At 38.9% G+C, this 23,537-nt stretch overlaps 1 protein-coding gene across 6 annotated transcripts in view; it reads right to left on the bottom strand.

The window, feature by feature from the left end:
- Positions 1-9,099: 9,099 nt before the first annotated feature.
- RGS12 (regulator of G protein signaling 12) overlaps positions 9,100-23,537 on the bottom strand; it is an 89,921-nt gene continuing 75,483 nt past the window's right edge. For 3 of the 6 annotated variants that reach the window (XM_064449042.1, XM_064449044.1, XM_064449043.1), the window contains 2 exons: positions 21,223-21,840; positions 9,108-9,974 (listed from right to left, as the gene is read on the bottom strand). In XM_064449042.1, the coding sequence (XP_064305112.1) occupies positions 9,610-9,974; positions 21,223-21,840 (983 nt within the window). In that variant the 3' untranslated portion in view covers positions 9,108-9,609. Of the gene's footprint in view, positions 9,975-21,222; positions 21,841-21,968; positions 23,336-23,537 lie in introns of those variants that run through there. The other 3 variants (XM_064449038.1, XM_064449039.1, XM_064449041.1) reach the window with 3 other exon arrangements.

Genomic DNA, 23,537 nt, shown 5'->3' with positions numbered 1-23,537 from the left:
TTGCCCCTCCTGCCTCTTCCTCCTACTGTCTTTCTCCCCCACCTTGTCCTCTCAGTCTCCCTGCTGCCAAGCTCTTCTTCCTATGCAGGATGCCGACCCTCAGACCTCAGTTCTGTGCCTCAGGGTGCAATTGGGAGATCTGATAACATAACAGGGAGGCAGAGATAAGCTTGCCTCCTTAGGGTGGGACATGGGTGCCCCTCAGCCAGGGCTTCACTCTCGCTGCATACAAAAGCCCCACTGCACATGGCCTCCTCTCCTCTATTGCCTACTTCTGCTCTCACCTGTCTATGGTCTTATCCTGCTGGAGACTGCTGCACAGTTTTTTCACCAAATCAACAGGGATTGTGTCACTAACAAAACCTAAAGGCACTTTTCCCTGAATTGCAAAAATAAGGCAGGCAGAGATGTACCAGGAAGAAACTGGGGTCCCTCCTTGTGAACAGCCCTCTCCCCTCTACACTAATCCTGACTTCGAAAGTGATTTGCGCACCACTCTCTATCTCACTGCTGACTTCAAGATAGGCTTAGGCTAGATTTCAGAACCTGGCCAATATCCCTGCTGTATTTCCTTCTCTCTCTTTTCTTTCCCCTTATTTCCCTGTACCTCCAGTGCCACTCCCTGTAATTGCTGCAGAAATGTGATTGCTGTTCTGTGTAATTTCTGCAGAAACAATCTGAGCTGTCGTTGACTTACATTGTTCACATATCAGGAGAAACTGGCAGATCAGTCACCCCACCTAGCTTCAGGCACCTGCTGCATATGTATTTACATCTGAGGTAGGTATCAAGGCTCCCAGAATAAGCAATGGAGACCTAGAAAATACAGAAGAGTGAAATTTAAGGTACAAGTCACCTGTCCAGAAGTATGTTTCACCTCAGGAATGAAACAAATCATTCTTTATACCCATGGAAAGTATTAACTCTATCTCTGATAAATATATTAATTAGCACCTGTGTTCAGGATACAAAGGCAGCTTTGGAGTAGAAACCTAAACTTAGGCACAAAGATCCCAGCCAGAATCACCTAAAAGAGAAAGCAAGACTTTCAGATCAGCTCTGTTAAGTCTATTTTGAATTAAACTGGACTTTCTCTTGCTCACACAAGGGCCAGTCCTGTTAACTATGCAGTTGCCTAGAAAGAAAAATTGCATCTTACAGCACCATAGAGTGGATCCTTTCATGATATAAGCTAATGCCATTGCAATGATTGGCAGCAAAATCTCATATCTCTATGTATGTCCCTTTCCCACAAGAGCATAAAGCAAACGGGCAACATGCAATGGGATGACCAGCCTTCTCCAGGAGACTGAGGTGGTGTAAGACCAGTGGTGAATGGTTAGCCATCCAGCAACTTCCAAGAGGAAGACGACCAGCTGCCTGGTTGTGCCTTCACCCTCTTGCCAGAGAGTGAGGTTGTGAAGTGTGTTGTTCTGGCTTTTCTAATACACGTTTTACTCAACACTTAAATGAGGAAAGACGAGATTAAAGATATATGCCCACCATCATCGATTATCTCCTGCTTGCAAACAAGTTTCAGCTAACTGCTTTGCATACAGCGGGCTGATCTCAGCCAGGCATTGCTTCATCCTGGCCGTAGTATTGACTCTGGAAATTTTAAACGCATGGAAGAGGTTGAAGTTACATAGATATTGTTGGTATTTGAGTTCACATTGTTGGTATACTCGCAAATACTGGCTAACAGTTGCTGGAAAGGATGCTTGTGCAAGTCTATAAATGGGGGAGAATAGTAATTAAAGGGTAGTTTCCCCTCATCTCATAGATTCATCTTTCCAGGAAAGATTCGAATCATTAAGAAAGAGCCCAGTTATCTCTTGCAGTAACAGGGAGAGGCATTAGTTTCATTTTTGTGCCCTGATTTAAGATTATCCCACTCCAAGAGGATTAGCTTTAATTAGATGAACTTCTATCTGGCCTTTCATTTCTTTATCAGCCTCCTCTGGAATTGAAGCTTGAAGCTGTACAATAACTAAGCTATACACTATTTTGAGATTGTGAGCAGACCTTTGCAGGCAGAGAATGCAAATGAGGTACAGGTTGCATCCTGGCAAAGCAGACACAAGGTATTGAAGACTACACTCCCAAAATGGGATTTCAGGGCCTTCTCTAGTGAGGTAGGTGGGTGGTCTTTACAGTACTCACCCTGAGGCTTGATGCAGGCTATGGGGGCTTGGAAATGCTCTAGTGGCTTTGCAGCTCTGTGTACCTGCAGGGGTGGGATTCAGCATCATCACTGGAATGCACTGATGATAACTTCCTTCTCCAAGTGGTAGAGGAGCCAACGAGGAGAGGTGTTATGCTGGACCTTGCTCTCACCAACAAGGAGGGGCTGGTGGGGAATGTGAAGCTTAAGGGCAGCCTTGGCTGCAGTGACCATGAAATGGTGGAGTTCAAGATCTTAAGGCACCAAGGAGGGTGCCCAGCAAGCTCACTACCCTGGACTTCAGGAGAGCAGACTTTGTCCTCTTCAGGGATCTGCTTGGTAGAGTATCATGGGATAAAGGCCTGGAGGGAAGGGGGGCCTGAGAAAGCTGGTTAATATTCAAGGATCACCTCCTCCAAGCTCAGGAGCGGTGCATCCCAACAAAGAGGAAGTCAAGCAAAAACACCAGGAGGCCTGCATGGATGAAAAAGATGCTCCTGGCCAAACTCAAACACAAAAAGGAAGCCTACAGAGTGTGGAAGCAAGGACAGGTAGCCTGGAGGAATACAGAGAAATTGTACAGGCAGCCAGGCATCAGGTTAGGAAAGCTAAAGCCCTGATAGTATTAAATCTGGCTAGGGACGTCAAGGGCAACATGAAAATTTATAGGTACATAGGTGATAAAAGGAAGACTAGGGAAAATGTAGTCCCTCTCCAGAAGGAAGCAGACCTGGTTACTCAGAGTATGGAGAAGGCTGAGGTACTCAATGAATTCTTCCCTCAGTCTTCACCAGCAAGTGTTTAAGCCACACCATCCAAGTTGCAGAAGGCAAAGGCAGGGACTGGGAAAATAAAGAATCACCCACTGTAGGAGAAGATCAAGTTTGTGATCGTCTAAGGAACCTGAAAGTGCACAAGTCCATGGGACCTGATGAGATGCGTCCATGGGTCCTGAGGGAACTGGAAGATGAAGTTGCTAAGCCACTATTCATCATATTTGAGAAGTCATGGCAGTTGGTGAAGTTCCCACTGACTGGAAAAGGGGAAATATAACCCCTGTTTTCAAAAAGGGAAAAAAGGAAGACCAAGAGACCTACAGGCCAGTTAGTCTCACCTCTGTGCCCAGCAAGATTATGGAGCAGATTCTCCTGGAAACTATGCTAAGGCACATGGAAAATAATGAGGTGATTTGTGACAGCCAACATGGCTTCACTAAGGGCAAACTGTGTCTGATAAATCTGGTTACCTTCCATAATGGGGTTATAGCATTGGTGGATAAGAGAAGAGTGACTGATGTCATCTATCTGCACTTGTGCAAAGCATCTGACACTGGCACAAGAAACATCCTTGTCTCTAAATTGGAGGGGCATGGATTTAATGGATGGACCACTCAGTGGATAAAGAATTGGCTGGATGGTCACACTCAAAGAGTTGCAGTTAATGGCTCGATGTCCAAGTGGACCAGTAATGAGTGGCATTCCTCAGGGGTTGGTACTGGGAGTGACGCTATTTAATCTCTTTGTTGGCGACATGGACAGTGGGACTGAGTGCACCCTCAGCAAGTTTGCTGACGACACCAAGCTGTGTGGTGCAGTCAACACACTGGAGGGAAGGGATGCCATCCAGAGGGACCTTGGAGCCGGAAAGGTGGGCCCACGTGAACCTCACAAAGTTCAACAAGGGCAAGTGCAAGGTCCTGCACCTGTGTTGGGGCAATCCCAAGCCAGATACAGGCTAGGCAGAGAGTGGATTGAGAGCAACCCTGAGGAGAAGGACTTGGGGGTGTTGGTTCATGAGAAGCTCAACATGACCCAGCAATGTGCACTTGCAGCCCAGAAAGCCAACCATATCCTGGACTGCATCAAAAGCAGCGTGAGCAGCAGGTCAAGAGATGTGATTTTGGCCTTCTACTCCCTCTGGTGAGACCCCACCTAGAGTACTGCTTTCAGGTCTGGGGCCCCCAGCATAAGAACAACATGGACCAGAGGAGGGCCACAAAGATGATCGGGGGCTGGAGCACCTACCCTATGAGGAAAGGCTGAGATTTGGGGTTGTTCAGCCTGGAGAAGAGAAGGCTGCAGGGAGACCTTATAGCAGCCTTCCAGTACCTGAAGGGGGCCTACAAGAAAGCTGGAGAGGGACTTTTTACAAGGGCATGTAGTGATAGGACAAGGGTTAATGGCTTTAAACTGAAAGAGGGGAGATCTCTTGGTCTCAAGCTGTGTCAGCAGGTTTAGATTGGATATTAGAAAAAAATTCATCACTGAAAGAGTGGTCAGGCACTGGAACAGGCCGCCCAGAGAGGTGGTGGAGTCACCATCCCTGGAGGTGTTAAAAAAAATGTGTAGACATGGCACTTTGGGACATGGTTTAGGAGACATGGTAGTGTTGGGTTGATGGGTTGACAGCTGGACTTGATGACCCTAGAGGTCTTTTCCAACCTTAACGATTCTATGATTCTATCAAGCTTAGATATTGGGAAGAAATTCTTCACTATGAGGGTGGTGAGGCACTGGAACAGGTTCCCTAGAGAAGCTGTGGATGCCCCATCTCTGGAATTGTTCAAGGCCAGGTTAGATGGGACTTTGGGAAACCTGGTCTAGTGGAAGGTGTCCCTGCCCATGGCAGGGGGGTTGGAACTAGATGATCTTGAAGGTCCCTTCCAACCCAAGCCATTCTATGATTCTATGAAACTGGTATGAGATTACTGTGGGGAGTAATACAGCGTCAGCATGGAATTGGAAGTTACATTTCATCCCATTCCCATCCATTGTTATTTTCTACTATTGGCACTCAAAATTCTGCATTGACCCTTGCTCTGGCACAGAGCATTCAAAGCACAGACAAAAGGGTGGTGAATGAGAAGGGAACAGTTTAACGAGCATCGTGTCACTGATTCAGGTTAGTGTACACATACACTGATCTATTGGGACCCCCAGTTTGTTCCACTCTTACTCTCTGGTAGAGAAAGCATTCGTATATTTTAGCAGTGCCTGCTGCAAGGGCAGAGTTCTGATGCATTTGTCCACTCAGAAACCACAGAGCTAGACAATCCACCAAGACTATGTAGAAGGGAAGCCAGAGGAGGATTACACTGGAACTGGAAAACATTCAGCTACTGCCTTACCTCAGGTTTGCAATCCCTTTGTGTTGCTAGAATGGAGCAAAAGGAATTAATTAAAGGCTAAAAACCTAACCCGCTATTATTAAATTCCAGAGGATGAGCTATTTTTAAGGTATATAAATATTTGGCAGAAATTCTTTAAAATCCTCTTTTAAAGGAAATTCTTTATGTAAGCTAGGTTTAAGAAGACGTCTTTGCAAAATCTAATAAAATGCAGGCTAGTTTCACATTGTCTCATACTTCCATTGAAGCTGTGACGTCCAAATGGCAGCAGGTCCCAGAATAACCACAAAAACATTTTTCACATCTTTTCCCTACTTTGAAATTTGATATCAATGCAACTTTATCAGTTCTAGTGGTATAAATTATTTACTTACTACATACACATTTAACATTTTAAATGAGTTTGACATACTTACGGTTCTATAAACATTATTGTATGGTACAGGATTTCTCAATACTTTGGGGAGACAAGGCATGAGAAATAAGTCCAATGTGTGTTTTCATATTACAAAGTGATTACATAGATGTTTAAAGACAAAAGCACAAATAAAACAAGAATACAAATCAAACTCTGTACAACAACATTTTTAGACTGTGCAGCAGAATAATCACTTGGGATGGAAAAATATAAACAATTTTCTTCCCTTATCTTCCACACAAACAATTCAGAAGACATGTTGGTTCATGTGTAACATATTGGATTTGCTAACATTTTGAGTAATGCAGGCAAGATTTGCACACACCTGATCATCCAGCACTTCTCAGCAGATAAAGGTCTTCTGAAAAAAATCAAGTCAACCTTGCTAAAAGTGACAGTTGGTCTACAGCAAGAAAACATTTCAGTAAGATCAATGGAAGTTTTTCCTGTGTTTTAATTGGCATTGGATTAGGGTTCACAAATCTCCTGGTTGTTCATTACCCTAACTCTGTGATGCTAAGCTTGGGATGCTGTTCCAAGAGCAGAGAGTAGTATTTGGTTGTGCCACTTGTTTTTGCTGCAGGGTGAACACCCACACTCTCCACAGAGCAACACTGTTGTCACACGGGTTTGCTACATTCCCACAAAGCTTGGAAATCTGCCTGTTGATGCAGAAAATACGTTCGTTTCTAAACCCAACACAACCACCTATGGTTGAGAGCTAGGAGGAGTGGCTTGGACGTGCAATGGTTTTGGCTTCTCACACCCCATGATAAGGACCTGCAGTTGGGCCATGGCCTTTGGCTAACTGAGCCTTTGGAAAATTTTCAAAATCTTTGAGAAATTGTGAAAAGATGCCTCTGGGTGTTTGCATCACGGACGCTACAGCACACTACTCCACACTCACCCAGTCTCCCAGCTGCAGAGAACCTTAGTAGAGACTATTTTAAATGAGAACATTCACTATCGATGCCACATCAGCGATATCTGGGAAGAGCAATAGCACCACCAGTGAGAAACAACTACTGGCAAGGATTTCAGTTTTGTCATGAAAATCAGGCTACTTCCAAAAAAATCAAAATGGGCTCATAAGTCCTGGTTATCTCTGCTCCAACAAAACACGGAGGCTACTGGCTGAGCCTCGCCTTTTAACAGTTTTCTGTTAAGAACAGTAAATTCCAGCATCAGAAGAGAAGGAGGAATAAAACAATACATGCTACAGCAAAGGCAGGAAAACAGACCAAAGTTCCAGGTGGAGAAGTAGTGCATGAAGGACCCAGCATCCTTGAAAGACACTCAGTAGCCCCCAGAAGACTTTCAGGGGCATGAGAAAGGACATGGTACAGTCAGGTATTGGCGCCTTCCCACAGAGCAGTAAATCTCTTGCAAAGTCTCTTTGCAAAGCCTGTTTATGTGCCTTCAAAAAACGTTGGTTATTTGTCATGCAGACCCCAAGAACTTAATTGCAGAGTGGTTTATTTTGCATGTGCATTATATCACAAATTTGTTGCCAAGGCATACTGCTACAGTAATCCTAAAGGGGAAGTCCCTTTGCAAGTTTGCCTATATGTATATTTTTTATTCTTCACAGAGACTTTAAAACAAAACAAAAAAACCCCAAACAACAGAACAGACTGTTGCAGAGTCTATGAGGCTGAAACTACTACCATTTGAAAATCAAGTACTATGACAACAAGTGAAATATGAGAGAACTAACATATTAAGTAAGATTTAGAATGTTGCAGGATTTTCTAAGTCTTGGGATTTTTTTATGTCACTGGTTGTTACAGTTTTAGGTTTGAAACAGTCAGTGAATTTCCCTCTTCCACATTAAGAGGATGGGGAGACCAAAATCCCCTTTTATTTACCATTGTGGGGTAGAGGAAACGTAAGAGTGACTCTCTGTACAAGTGGAGTTTCAACAGGGGAAAACTGGGAAAAGTAAAAGAAATAAACTGTATAAAATCTGATTATCTTTAGGAACTAGCTAGCAAGGTAAAGGATTAAGCTATCAAGCAGTGCTTCATTTGGGTTGTTTTTTTTAATTGCAATTAGATTTCATTAGTAGTGGAAATCACAGTATATAATGAGGCAACCTGAAATCATATTATAATGTTGAAGTCACACAGTAATTAAAACTGGACAACATCCTTAGTAAAATCTTGGAAAACAGCAGCCAGAGACAGGCTGTCCACATTCATTTTTAGTAACTCCATGATCTGTGGCAACTGATTCCAGCAGGTTTAGCTTTTATATTCTGCTAGATATTGAATAGAAGAATTGAATAATTATTATTTCTGTGTCTAAGGAATGAATTTCCATCAGTCCTAGGTAAGAAGTCATTCTTTTAAACAACATGCCAATAACTGGCATAACAGCGCAGCATGTGGAGGAACGGGGTTTCCCATGCCCTTTTGTTTACAGGATTTCAGGCATTCTGCCAAGATTTTTCCCTATAGCTCTCTTCTTTCACATCCTTCATGTTCCTGCACACAGCTTGGCTCTCCCATGCTGTCAAAGAATTAAACTATTAAAGTTAATGGGTGATGTGTCCATTTATATCACTGGAGCATATGATGTATAACTCTTAAGCTTTAGGAGTCTTACTTTACTGCTGTAAAATCATACATACCTCTTTCTCACTTATGGATTTAAGTTTAAGAAACTGAGTGACTGCCTCCAGTATTCTCAGCTATTCATAATTCTTGGTAGGCTTTAATAACAAGGAAAAAAGAAAAAGTTAATGAATAATTACTGCAATGCTTTAGACTTACTGCCTGTGTGGATCTGCAGTCTCGGAGCTATGCCATACAACATTTTGAGACTCACAATAATTTCAAAGCAGTGAACCACCAGAAGGTCTCAATACATACACTCAATATTTTTTCACGTTGATGAGCAGAGGTCCAACACTCTCATTTCTTTGTGTACTCTTTTGCTTGTCCAGACTCATAACCTCTTCTGAAGTAATACGAAAGGAGGAAAAGGAGCGGGTGGCAAAAGCAACATGTTCACTAGTATTATCTTTTCTTTCTCAAAACTCCACCCAAGGCTAGAAGGTTGACTGAAACTAGAATCAATAACAAGAAGAATGAGGGGTACTTTACCACTTATTGAAAGCAATAACAAAATCCGCCTTCCCCCAAAGCTAAGAGACACCAAGAGCAGTGATGAGGAGGGACCCGGATGACCCTCCCACCATGATGTAATTAGTACAGACATTTCAGGTATGGAAACGTCACCAGTGTTGGCTACAGGAGCAGCTATTACTCCCAGCACAGGAAAGTCACAGCTTTTTTTTTTCCACTTCTTGCTGCTTGTATAACCACAGTCTTGTTGCATACATCCATCCAGGCAACACATTAGACAAGACTGAATTCCACCTGGACCCCTTCCCAAATGTTACGAGACAGGTAGGAAGATAATAATAAAATAATCTAATCTTTTTTACACCAGTAACTGATTTTACTTCCACTTCAAAAGTCTACAGACGCATAGGGAATCATGCAGACCAGGAAAAAACATTAGAAGATTAAAGTAAAATTGTCTTAAATAAAGAGTTTGGATAGGGGAATTTACTGTGAGTTTGTCTTTATTAAAGACAAGAAGGATAAGGGTGGAAATAGTAATTTTAATTGCACTGTGCAATGGAATAGTCCCAGGGAAAATTATATAGAAATGGTAAGAGAACAAAAACAAATAGCTCAATACTTTCGATGAAATAGTATCTTTTCATTCTACAAGTTATAACTTATATCAGAAGAGACAGTCTGGCAGGCTCGTTGAAGGCAACAGGTACTGAAAACAACTTACAACTTGTAGAAACATGTCTCTAAGGCATATCTCCATTGCTGCTGACGCCAAGCAAAAATACCAGAACTCTTAATTAAAAACAGAGATTTAAACAAAAGTAGCTTTGTACTGATTCTCAGTGCCCTTATTCTTCTCACTCTTGACAGTAATCAGAGATGGAAGTTCTGATGTCCTATAAACTCCAGTCCTCATCCTCCCTTGGCAAGTTCTCAGTTCAGAGATGTAACCTTCAAAGCTGAGGTTCCCTTCAGAATCGTCACAGGGGCGTGTGCTGGTGTCCTCCAGTTTGACACCATCCACATCGATTATCTTGTTTACAGGGAGCTCGGTACCAGGGTTCTCTCTCACACCAGGAGGATTAAAGCTTCTGCTGGTCTTCACTTTGTGAGAGGTTTGCTCACAAGAGTTTCCTGAAGTCCCTTGTGAGTCTTTTTTCTTTCTGTGGTTTGCACCTAACAGAAGAATTGAAAACAAAAAACATGAGAGTTATGTGTGTTCTGGTTTTAGCAGTTTTCAATATTGCAACCTCCTCTGAGGTCCTAATGGTAGATACTCAGCTGGGATATTCCTCTGCCCCATCAAGACGACTTATTGATGTACTAAGTAGGTAACTAAACAGTAGATCTCAAAGATTAATGTAAAATGTTAATATGTATCTGTCTTAATTTAGCATTTTTCAGAGTTTTTAAAAAGATTCCATTAAAAATAACTACTTAGTATAAAATTGTACACCTCTGGAACAAAAACCCTCACACCAGCAAACCCAAAGGTGAAGGAGGGGAATAAGAGCTTCTCCTGGGGCAGAACAGGAGATGTTCTTTGACTTGAACAGGCCTTCAGTCCCACATCCCTGCTGAGATATTGTTTTTACTTGGCTAGACATTAATTCTCTCGCAGACTATGAAGTTGCAGTTCACTGTCCTGAACTGCAACTAAGCAATTATGGGCCACGGTTTACAGGACAAGAAGAAATAGCTTAATCTGCTGAAGGGCCTTAAACATTCTAGAAATACCTGAGTTATGTGTGGTTTTTTTTTAACCTTGAAGTTTCTTTTTGTTACAGCGCTTCGAAAATCACACTTCTAGGATTCAGGCCTATTCTCTAGAACTACTCATACAAAGTCATTACTATCCCAAGTTAATCCTAGATTAAAACCTTGAGCTCCCAAAAGCTAGTTTTGCATTAGGTGTGACACTGCAAACTGCTAGGCACTTGTTAAAGCAAATGCAGATAAAGCTGTTTTGCCTGTTTTGACACGCAACAAGAAGGGAAGGCTGAAGCATGAGTTCATTTCATGATTCATACCATGGTTATCAACATGATTTCTGTAGCTGAGATGCCCGCACCATAATGATATAACAAGGGGCAAAAGTCGCCTGGAGAGAGAACTGCTTTTATTAGACCAACTGATATCCAAGAAAAAAATAGAAAAGCTTTCAAGGCACAAAGGCAGACCTGAGTAAGGGCTTCCATTTCATGTTTTATTTCTTTTTTCCATGTATATCAGCTGGTCTTTTAAAAGATACCATCCTGTCCACCATGCCTTACCTAAACCATTTTCAAACTTTTTGCCGCAGGACACACAAGACTCTGACTAGTACATCAAGCCACACAAATCCCATGAGACTGGTGTGGTAACCCACAGCTGGCTTTGAAATCTTTTATTTGTGTTTGCTCCATAAAGTGATGTGTACAGTGGTTTTTGCAAGAAAAGTAAATCTCAATGTATAATCGTAATCAAGAACATTTTGATATGCAGAAGGGGAAAGGGGAAAAGGACAAAAAAAGCGATTTCATACTGTTTCAACCAAATCACTCCAGGGTCTTCTCAAGGGTTAAAAGTTTTCTATTTAAAAAAAAAAAAGTTAAAATTCTAAGTAGTGCAATATTATTTTAGTGCTTTAGCTCCAGTGCAGCCCTGCATTAATAAGGTGGATATTCCACATCAGTAAAGCTTGCCTTTTTCACATCCAGAGGAATTAGATCAAACTCCAAACAAATCAGCTGAGCAATAGCAGAGAGAAGGCAGAAAGCTTTCTCAGCCCTGTTAGCCCAGCACGACTCCAGCCTACTAAATTACAGCTAACATTTAATGGGACTATATGACGCTTCATGTTTACATCTTCCTACAGCAGCTGAACATTGGCTTAATTTTAATTGCTATTTGCATGACTGTGGTGTAAAATGCTATTCTTCTATTCTAAAATGTTTATCTTTACATGAATGTACTGAACCTTACTCCTGATCTTTTTAATCTACCATTCTGTGCCCTTTGAGGAAGATCTCTGATTCTCCTTTCATGTCGGTTTAAAAGAGATACTAATTTCAAAGAAGCCATACTAATAATGAATGACACCAAAGAGTTTGCATTGACAGAGCATGAGTCATCCAGTTGTCCCAGTATTGAGAATACATCCTTCTGCTAAATGTAAAGAAACAACTTTGATGGTGGTGTAAGGTCTTATAGCTCCGTTGACTTGAACTAAGCTGAAATACTTTCCATAGACGAAAGACAGAGCCTGCATTAACAGGGTACAACAGATGAAAGGGCTGGAAGCTCCTGCTGAGAAACACCGTGGAAGGCGTAAGCATTGCTGTATTTATTTGGTTGCTAAGTCTTTCCACAGCTACATATAAGAAATGCCATTAAGTCTCGGAATTATGGTGTCACTGAGCCACCACACGGAGCAACTGGGCTTGCAAAGTGTCTGATAGGAACGAAGCAAAAATAAGGTCAATGTTAGTTCTTGGGCTTCATAAGACACAAACCCACTTGAAGAGAAATAAATCTGTACTATGGGCAGTTTTTCCTATTAATGCCCTTCTCAGAAGCAATCCCTCTGAAGCATCTAATAAATTACTACTAGAGGCAGGACAGTAACAGAGGAGGTCTTACCTAAAATACCAGTCAAAAAGAATATGGAATTACTAAGGCATAATACTGTGAAGATGATTTCTCTTTTCCTGGCAGGGTACAAAAGATCTTGGCTCATCTAAACCAAACGGGAAGATGATTTCAAGAGTAGCACTACACCGAAAAAATATTTTAATGTGCCTTTTTTTCCCATTTCTTAAAACAAAGCATTTATGAAGCAAGGCTATTTAGCACAAATAATAGGAGATTCCAAAAACAGTGTATAAATGTATCCTGTAATATTTAAAATAGACTCATGATTTGCATGTACTCAGTGGAGCTTTATAATGAGGCTTAAATGATGCCTACGACACTTTTGCCCTGGTCTCCTCGTATTCTTTTTTTGAGTAACCAATACCTGAGCAAAATTAGCTGTGCAGGGCACCATCTGTGGTGCAGAGAGCTTTCACAGATAAAATTTCTCTTCACATATTCTTGCACTGAACTGATGAAACCTCTGCAGGTACCTCTGTGGATTGCTTTGCCCTGCATAAAGCATGTCAGGAGTGATATTTTATTTTCCTGAATTCAATCTGTCTAATATCTTACCTAACTTCAAAAGTGAAAGGAAGCCAGTGCTTAGAGCAGTAGTTGCAGAGATTGGAATAGCATCATCGTGCCTATTGGTAATCTTTGGCTCCCCTGCTAAGTATTCCACGCAGCTCTAAGGGAATTTTCTTGTGCATCTGATCCCATTAGTATGTTCCAGCTGGTTTAAAGATGGGATGATGCATGTCATCTTCTGTCTTTAAACTGGAGATCTGCTGTTTTACAGATTCACAGCTAAATAACTGCTTAGAAGGCTAGGTGCACTGCTCTGCATTTTTCAAAAGGTAAATGATCAAGCAGTATCTTGGCTGATCTGATCTCCTTTACCAATATTTCTCTTTTTCTGAAATTTTGATTTTGTGTATTTTCTTAAGGTCTCTGAATTTAACATTGTGATTATGGAAAAGTATCTTTACATAGGAAGACAAAGGGAATTTTTGTTCTTCAGTATAAAATATTCCTCAAACTCTTAAGTAAGATAGAAGCAAGATATTGGAAGACATTGTCTTCCAAGTAGTTTAGGACCAAGGGAGCATTTGGCCAAATTCTGAGCAAAAAATAGGGTTAAAAAAAAACCTGGAAATTTCAGGAACAGCACTAACTGTCAAATGTAGACGATAGGATCAGAAAACCATAACTCAATGCAGATGCTTGGGATTTAAAGGTCCACCCACAACATCTTGCAATGATATTATTTCTATACCATAATTATTAGATCCATTTATTTTCAATGTGCTAATTTTAGTTATGATTCATTTGTTAAAGCACAAATAGAGCCGATCTGAAATTCAGCACCTTTATTTTTAAGTGATCAATACTCGATATAGCTCCATTCACACCATTTTTATCTTTTTTTATAAAAGCAAGTAGAAATCTATTAAGTCTCCCTGTAAGAGATGAGCTCTGTATTTGTCTGTAGTTGGAAGTCCATACTTAGTGGACTTCATATATGACAGAACATTAGAGCCTTTTCCATCATTTTCCCAAGACCATTTCCATATGGACGATACCTCTTCCATGTAGATGCAGCGTTTCACTTAGCATTCCACCTTTGCTAAAATCCTGCCCTTCTTGCCAAAACCATTTACTATTCAGATGGCTCTCAGTTCTGCTGAAAGCTAACAAGAATACTCTGCTGGCATCTATACAGTCGATCCCAGGCATTCAGCTTCTAACGCTTCTAACGTCAGAGAGGATCAGATATTCAGTTAAAGAGGACAAGCTCCAGTTCAATGATTTTGTGCTGACTTATAACAGATAAGAATCTGTTCAAAGTATAGAACTCTTGTGAAAGGAAATCAGTGAAGTTTTCAGGAACAGCTAAGGAACTGGTTATTCACTGGCATATACCACCGCCAAATGCAGTCATTTGCAGTCCCTCAATTCATAGACCAGTGTGTTCTTTAATGCAGGGAATTGGGCAGATACTGTTCTCATCTCTGATTCCATACAACCACCTGTCCTAAGGCGGTAACATGCTGGCTGAGAGCGCTTTTTTTTTTTTTACATCAGACTATAAAAAAAAAAAAAAGAGCTTTGCAAGGGTCACTTCTGCAGTGGTGTTCACTTTGGTGTCCTGGAAATGTGTCAGTATGAGTAGCTCTTCTTCCTTAAGATACACATAAACTGGCAGTTTCACTCTGGGGAAGACACTTCTCCTTTCCTGTCCTAAACTGTTGTGAAATGGTACTTCAGAATTTTAGGCTTCCCAGATGTGGATTCTTTTAAGTGGTAGATAAATGACTTCCACACTGGCTGATGTACTGTTAGTATATAACCGTTTGGGTTTTTAAGTTTGCCAAGTGATTTATGCTTCCAAAGGGAAAAGGATACCTTACATTTAAGATTTAGAATTCTGCCGGTTAAATTCCCTTCAAATGTCGCCTTCCTTTTATCTCTTAACTGATACAACACCAAGGAGAAAGAGGATTTAATAAAAGTTTCCTGCCTACAGTTTATACTAAAACTTTTCAAAGGAAATTTGACTTTACATGCCGTATTTCACTTGCACGATGAAACACCAACAGCAGCATATGCTTAGGGCCTTGAAATCTGACTCAATAATGATGAAGGCATCAAGCTAGGAAAGAGACTATTCTACAAAGCAGCAGTAGTCTGCATTATCAGGCTGTTTACTTTTGTCCTGGGAATTTCTGGAATACATTTGCAGCATTAAGTTTAGAAACACAGGGTGGACAGAAATTCTTTCATCGCACTCATCTCAAAAGCATTCACAAGAACAAAGCACAAAACAGTATTTGGAAAGACAAATTCTGAATATTATGTTGAAGAGGGAGCTGGTATGACTGCGTGGTCATGCACGACAGCTCACCAGTGGTGTATATAATCAAAAAAGGGAACGCTGCAACCTGTGTTTGCTGCGGGCAGTGACCTTTCAAACCCATGGCTACGACAGCTGCTGAAGGGAACTGCGCACAATGTAATTTAAAAGCCAGGGACAGTCTGAGAAGAAATAAAATAAGAAAGTCTGAATTTTGATCCAAAGTGGTATGCATGCCCTCGATAACGCCGGCCAATTTGCTTGAACCTTCTGTTTCTCCACTGCTAAAACTGAAATAATTTTTGAATACTGTCCAAGCAATAGGCAGGACAAAACATCTCTGCAACAGTCTAAAGGTATTCAGCCCTCAGTTTGATCTTCCAGCATTTATTGTTAACACTGGTTTTGCTCAATTTCCATCAGTAGTCAGCAACAGCAGGTTTAGTTATTGAAGAGAATAATACGTTGGGAAATAGTGGATTGAATTACTTGAATCAGTTTTAATTTAACCTGCCATTCATTATGTTATTTTTCAGTTAAGAAATTCTACAATGTGGTTTAGCAGGGCTACCAGTTACGTTTCAACTACTAATTCAACTAAGTTAATTTCATCCTCCAAATACAAGATCCACGTTTGACTAGATCTGGTTTTGGCCTGTGTGCATTTGGTTCAAAGAGCAGTTGTAATTTTTCTGATATTTTATCTAGCAAGTGATAAAATTTGTAATTCTCTCTGAAATGCGTATCTTGCTGATTGATTGCCATAAGCGTACATTTCAAATAACTATCCCTCAAGGCCTTCCTTGCTTCCTGGGTGTCTGCTCTTAACATAACTCTTCCCCTTTGTTTATTAATGATCTCAGCCATGTACCACATGTAATTCTCCAATGTAATCATGCCCTGCTTAAAAGAGGATTAACAGATTCTGGCCTTAGTATTACTGGATCCCCACGAGTACTTCTTTATATTGATCCAGAATCCAATTATCTTCTATAAAATTACACAGAGCCAGTAAGGATGTAATTAACTGCAGGACAACAGCCTTTGTTAAAAATAATGATTTGCATTATTTTTACATCTTTTAGTCATAATCCCTTCCTTTTCTTAAATTTTTATTTCATTTACGTTTTGATTTACATGGCTATCTTGATTTACATAGTAAACACCTCTGGATTTTCTCTAAAATATGCCACATGAATTAAGGGATTATGTAAAATATTAATTACATAAATTATAGAATTTATTACAAAAGTAAATGTTTATATTGAATTTTTGAAGATATACGCAAGATAATTTTTAATCTCCTTAACTATCACAAAGTTTATTGCACTTGGAATTCATTACCCTTATAACTGAAAAGTTTAGTAGTCAAAAAGTGAAAGTCACAGAAATACCACTGATGCTATCTGACCTCTGTTCCTTGCTTGCAGCATACTGCATCTTCTCTGTGAATAATAAAAACAGAGCTGTTGAGATTGTTTCTTTTTGTCTTTGGGAACAATAGCCGCCCCAGGCTCTGAGAGCCCACCCTACATTTTATTGCCTCATAATTTATCTTTCAAAGCAAAAAAATCCTAGCACTGCTACTAACCATCCCACTCCTGAAAGAATTCTTTCCATTAAAAAAAGCAGCAAGTTTCCTTTGAGGATACCATTGCCCATCTATTTCAGAAACCAAGCAGTATCTTCAGAACAAATTAGGTAACTGTTTATATAGTCTAAATTTACCCTTTATCTTCCATAGCCTTATTATTCAAGTATAATTCCAGGGAGTTCACCATGCTTTTATTTTCCCATGCTGGCTCTCTGTCTTAACCGATGACATTATATACCTGTGAAAAGGGAGTTTTGAATAAACCCTGTTCGACTGAATTGTTGGATCCAGTCTATACATCTACTCAAAAAAATACCTTCTTACTTGGTAGGCAATAATACCATTGACTGTAATTGTAATTTGATTTTAAGAATATTTCTCATCCTAAATGAAGAAAAAAAACCCAAGAACTTTTAAAATAATGGTAGAGAGAACAATCTGATGGAATCGAATCTACGGTCTGTGCACCTTCAGTCTGGATTGCTGCAAATTTGAAAATTATCCTACCTAAGGATTCAATGATACTCCCTGAAAAAGCTCAATTGCTACTAAGACTAAATGCCCACCTACTCTGTAGTAGAGACAACAATAACAGCGAACAACTCACTGGCCCCAGTGGAATATCGCTGAATAAATAAACTAGTGCAATGCCTCTGGCCTGATATTCACATCTCTTGTGGGGGACTAACGGTTTGAAAGACTGCCTGTCCCCATGACAGCTATTTTTCACTTGGGTAATGAATATGCCTAACCCCTGGGAAAAACTGGGGAACATTAAAAGTACCTAGACTATACCATGCCATTTAAAAAGAAACAAAAAAAACAACCAAACAAAAACACCCACCACCAAAACCAAAGAGATTAAATCAGTGTTTTAACACTTTCAAAAATGAATGCAGCGCTTCAAGCCAATTACACCGCCATTTTACGTAGAGACATGAAGTAAGCGCATTTCAGAATTAGTGTTCAGATTCCAGAAACTCCTGATTTTTCAAGTGGCGAAATTCCAGAACTATCCAGCTTATTCAAAAATACATTTTCTTCTTGACGAGTAACGCAACTAGAATCGGTAATGATGTTACTTCATAGCTGAATATTACTACAGTATAAACACATTTCACTTATGAAAGATCCTTGTTTGAAAAATTGTTCTCAAAAGCTCTGAGCGATGCGAACCTCCTTTTGCTGTTTTCCATTATTCATATTTTACCTTCTAGACCTTCAAACAGAAAAACGCCTCAAGAGTTGACTGTTACAGGGATGCATATTGGCCTGGCATTGCTACATCAGCCTGCAGTTACAGAACTGACCCCTGCAGAACGTGAGGGACTATTTCATCCCTGCCAGCCCTTCTCCCAGCACACATAAACCCGATGTGTAAACGCCCAACGCAAAGTGTAAGCATAAATGTCATTTGGCTTTATACCAATCTGAAACCAAGATTACAGACCACTTCAAATTATGTAGTCACTATTTTTCTTTTTATCCCAACATTTTAATTCAACAAACCAATCAGAAATGCATTTTCCATTCATAAGAGATTATGAATGGAGACCATTAAAGCACTTAAAAAAGCAACCATTATTAATGATTTAGTCCTTTGAATTATCGATTATTGACTGGAGATAGCTTCCAGCAGTCTTTATTATAATTACTGTACATCATTGAACAGTCTTTCCATGCAAACTCCATGAAATCATGAAAACAGAAATGTTTTGTTTCAGCCCACACTTTTTCCATAAAATCACCGTTCTTTTGTACAGTTCCAATAGCAGCGTACTGTGAGATGAGCGTAGAATGGAGTTAGTGTATGCAATAAGGTTTTAGCCAAAGGTAAGTGTTTTACATCTTTCTTTTAGATTTTTGCTATTCAACAAAAAAAACCAAACCACATAAAATCTGGCTTCTCACAAAGCTAAGAGAAACTAAGATTTTAGTTTTGCAAAATTATTTTGTTTGATTACTTAAAGGTCTCTCACAGGTGACTATGACAGAAAAATAAAAGACAATCACCAGTGAAAGTAGAGTAAACCAGCTGGAATATATGACAATTAAAATTTGTAAAACAAAAATTCAATATGCAGGACATTAGTTAGTTGTTGTGGAAAAGTCTGAATAATTTTAAAAGGGGAACTGCTGTAGGACCTTCAACTGCTTCATTTTCTTTCATGGAGGCCCACAACTATGTGGGAACACAGTGACTTTTGGAAAAACTACATTTTCAGCCCCCAGAACACGAGACCTAGATAACAGCACAAGCCTCTCTGCAGTATTATTTTTTTTTAATTAGGCTTCACAGTACTGTTATATAGGACCCACTTCTAAGAATGAAAAGCGTAGTGCGGTCTCCAGCACCTATCCAACCCTTCATTGCTTACCCAAGATTACCAAACAAAGAGGTTGTTATATTGGTTACTCCACACCAAATGAACTGAGATCACCAGCTCATTTCTTACAGACTAGGGAAGAACTGCTTTAGTTTAAAATAAGAAGAAAAGTAATGAATATAAAGTTTAGCCCAAGAACCCAAAGACAGAAGAGACTCTCCTTTCAGGAGTTCTTGTAACGACTCATTTAAAAGCAATCTTCTCTCTTATCTGCCTTCTGGAGCACATGTCAATGCTATGGATTTTACATGTGACCCATCAGCATCTCAGACAGCATTTGCCCTTTGGTATCCAGACAATTAACAAATATATCATTTGTCAACTTTGTCTCATGGTAATTGCTAGTTCATATCCATTAATCTGTTTGTTATAAGAAGATAATTTTAATCAGAATTCTTAATCCAGGACCAAAAGAAGTGTTTTTAAATAATGAAGAAAATCAAAGCTTAAAACCAGTTTGCGTAACTAGGTCTAGAATTTATTACTCCTGAGAGAACAAAGATACAAAATACATGTGAAAACTACACAAAGATTTCTACAAAGTAAAAAGTAGAAAGTGGGAAAAGGGAAAGCTACAGTTCAGTGGTTACACAGAAACGTATGGCATGCATTAAAATACTGTAAATTAATGAAGTTTTTTTTAAGTGCAAATGGTTTTTTAACAGTTCTCACTGGAAAGGATGCAAACTGATACCTATGTTGTACACTTGTCATATTATCAGAAAGACACCAACACAAATCTATGCATATACACACCAGTATGTCTGAAGTACAATTTGTGGTTTTGTTATTTGTAGGCACTGGTTACAAGTCTGTTCAATACTCAGTTTCAGAAATTAAGTGGTAGCGTTTATAGAACATTTCTCAAATACTGCTAATAAAGGAATTTGTTTTTAAAATACCAAGAGGATGAAATAATTTGCATTGCCATTTATAAGCATCCAACAACCAAAGAAGTATTTACAAATCATCAACCATACAGATAAAGAACAGTATCAAATACTCTGTGTAAAAAGATAAATAATTAAAATGTATATTCCCACATCACAAAGAAATGTGATCATACAAATTATGGCACCATATGTTTGTGAAACATCAAAAATAAATGTAGCACATAGATACCTCTTCTTATATTTTACATTAAAATATACAGTACAGTGACTGTAAATCATCAATGTCACAACACCCATTGTCTTCAGATTCTTGTTTCTGGTAACAGCAATTATTATTGGAGTCCGTGTTTATAAAGAAATTCCATACTTCAGCCTTGGGCTAATATTGCTCTGTGATATTGCTAGACCATGAAACTTACAACTTAAAAAAAGTTACATGTTTTCTTTAAAATTATCTAATAGAAAGACCTAATTTCATATGTGAACATTCTGGGGAGAAGTATGATGGATGCAATCTATTTCTCTGTGTAGCAAAGTATGGGTTAAAAAAAGTAACATTTTTATTTCTAGTCAAAGATATCTAATTTATTAGAGAAATATCATTTAAATTAAGGTTTACCCATTTCAAATTTTAATCGTAAACAATACTGCAATTTTCAACACATAATTAGGGTTTCCGCTAAAGCACATAAACTTCCAAACCCTAATCATGTATCTCATTATGACAAATGGATCAGAAAATCTGGAACACAAGTGTTATGCAGCTCAAAATATGCTGATATCTTGTTTTGTACTCCTACGGTTTAAAAAAAAAAAGATAATTATAGCATAAGGTTTGTCTGCACGTGGCCATTTTTGGCCACATTCCAAATCCAAACAAAAGTACATTGTTAAAAGGCAACCAGAAGTATTACAGTTAGCACAGAGTAAGGCAATGAAAATAGTTTTTTTTCTTTTTGTAAAAAAATTAAGGTGCAGAGAGAATTTTCTTTCTTGTTTTAATGGGTGCCAAACACTGATTAACAGTGCCAAGGAAAAGTAGTTTTACATGAAAGGAAAGACTATTAAAATTTAGAAATACCTGAATTGGATCTTTGATATCCAGATTTTTCCTGATTACCTGCAAAAGGAGTTGGGGGTGGATAGTTGGCTTCTGTGAGCTTACTGATGTCTGACGGTGGTGTTGGTGGTGGCGGTGGTAGCAAAGTGCTGTTAGGGCTACTAATATCTCCTTCAGCCACAAGAGTCAAGTCTGCCACGTTCTCATCATCTACCATCTGTATGCCTTCAGCCTGTAATTCTCTTGACTGCCTTTTCCATATTGTTGCATTGTTTTCCTGTGCATGCGGAATTGGAGACAATGCAGTATTGAAAGGAACACTGAAAGTCTTCTGACTGTGCAGCGCTGTCAAAGCAGATTTATGTTTGTTTTCTGAGTAACCCATTTTCTTAACTGAATTTTCATTAAAGTTTTGTATGGACTCCTGTTTTCCACTTGGAGATGTACATCCATCCTTGCCATCATTTTTTGAAACTCGCTTGTGGAGGCCTTTAGGGCCTGTGGGAGTAGATGAGGATGGTTCTGGTCCAGCGGGTGGTAAACGAAGAAAGTCAGGAAGAATAAGGTCTTCTTTCCTTAGCAGTCCACGTTGGTCATCTGCTCTGTTACTTTGAGCTTTGGATATGAGTTCAAAAAATTCTATTGGGGAAAAACCCAAAATTGACAAGTTTTTGTCAGAAAGTGCAATGTCATTAAAACGTAAATTTTCAGCACATTTATTTTCCATGAAGATCTTCAATTCTTTCAATGCTGCCTTGAAATAAGATCCCATGTTAATGAGGAACTTTTTCAATTGCAGCAATGTTCGCTAGCATCACTATAATTAAGACCATTAGGATTGCTATTGTAAGAGTTTTGCAGTTTAGAACAGCTGCAATTCACTGAGCCTTGAACACATCTTCTATTTTATGCAGTTAATAAATCTGTACACATACACACAGAGGATTTTTTAATTCTTCATACAAAACAAGGCTCTGGTCTTACTGACAATGGGTGCACATTTTTATATTCTGGATAGTTTTCTCAACTCTTAACTCAAAAACAGCCACGCCATTTGAAAGTTCAAAGATTCAGAATGTTGCAAACTTCCTTGTTATGTTGAATTTCTCTCAGTTTAATAATATTTTATCACAGTTTCAATTCAAGATGTAGTTTTAACCCGGGATGTTATCATCACAGGGCATGATCAGATGTTGATTTAAGTAACCCCATTTTCCTTTGTGCTGCAATGAATCAGTAGCATATAGGTAGTAATAACCAAAGGAGCCATTACTCAAAGCAATGGGGCAGCTTTTTTAGTAGAGTTTTTAACACAACTAGAAGTGATTTTCTGATCATGTCCTTAATGATGTCCAGTGGTTTAATATGTTTCTATATATAAATAATACTCATAGTAAATCACCACTGTTCTAGAAAGTCTCAAAACTTGGCAACAAGAAACTTATCAATCATAAGCCAAGAATTATACCACTCCTCAAAAAAGAAGCATCACAACAATAAACAAACTCTTTGGTACAAAACATATAAAAATATGTAAATCTTAATATAGGGTCTCTGCATGTCCTAATTATTCAAGAAGAGAGCATTGAAACTATGCAATATTAAAGATGCATCTCCAACAGATAAATTAAAATCAAGAGTTTCAACCCAGCCTATAAATACTGTTTGAAGCAAAAGCCATTACAAAATAAAGCACAAAAAGTTTGTATCAGTTTTAACTTAGCATAATATGAAGTCATACAATTGCACTCGTACGACCTTATTCCTAATCCTCTATTCATATTTGGCAGGACTTGCAATGTATTTGTAAAAATTACTTTTTAACATGCTTTGACAAACGCCATAAAATCTGAATGTAGCCAAGATGGAAGCTTCAAAATGCTTCTTATTGCCAAAGTTTTGCAAAATGGCAGTATGCATATTAAAACATGCAACATTTCTAATATGCGTTATACAAAATGTTCCTTTCTGAAATTTCAAACTTCATAGAACAGTTTGGTTTTTTTCATTAAAAAACAGTCTACAACATTTGGTACGTATTTTCCGAACTTGGACAAATTTCACAAAATTCAAAATAAAATGTGAAAGCCTCGAATTCTGAAGTTTTCAAATTATGTTAATGTTTTACTCAGCCCTAGGAAGAAAAATGAAAATATTAAGATATGGAAAACAACAAAATAGTAAGCAACACAAAATAATTTAAAATGCACTCATGTTTTGTAATAACACTTATAGTAAACATCTACTTTGCAATAAAAGTTTTAGTCATAGCATTTTTTCACCCATTCTGGTGAGTGGACATTTATTCACAGATGAACATTCATTTGCTGTATAAC

This window comes from Phalacrocorax carbo, chromosome 4 (genome assembly GCF_963921805.1).
Source record: "Phalacrocorax carbo chromosome 4, bPhaCar2.1, whole genome shotgun sequence".
NCBI classification, from domain to species: domain Eukaryota; kingdom Metazoa; phylum Chordata; class Aves; order Suliformes; family Phalacrocoracidae; genus Phalacrocorax; species Phalacrocorax carbo.
This window is presented reverse-complemented; position numbering and strand designations above follow the sequence as displayed.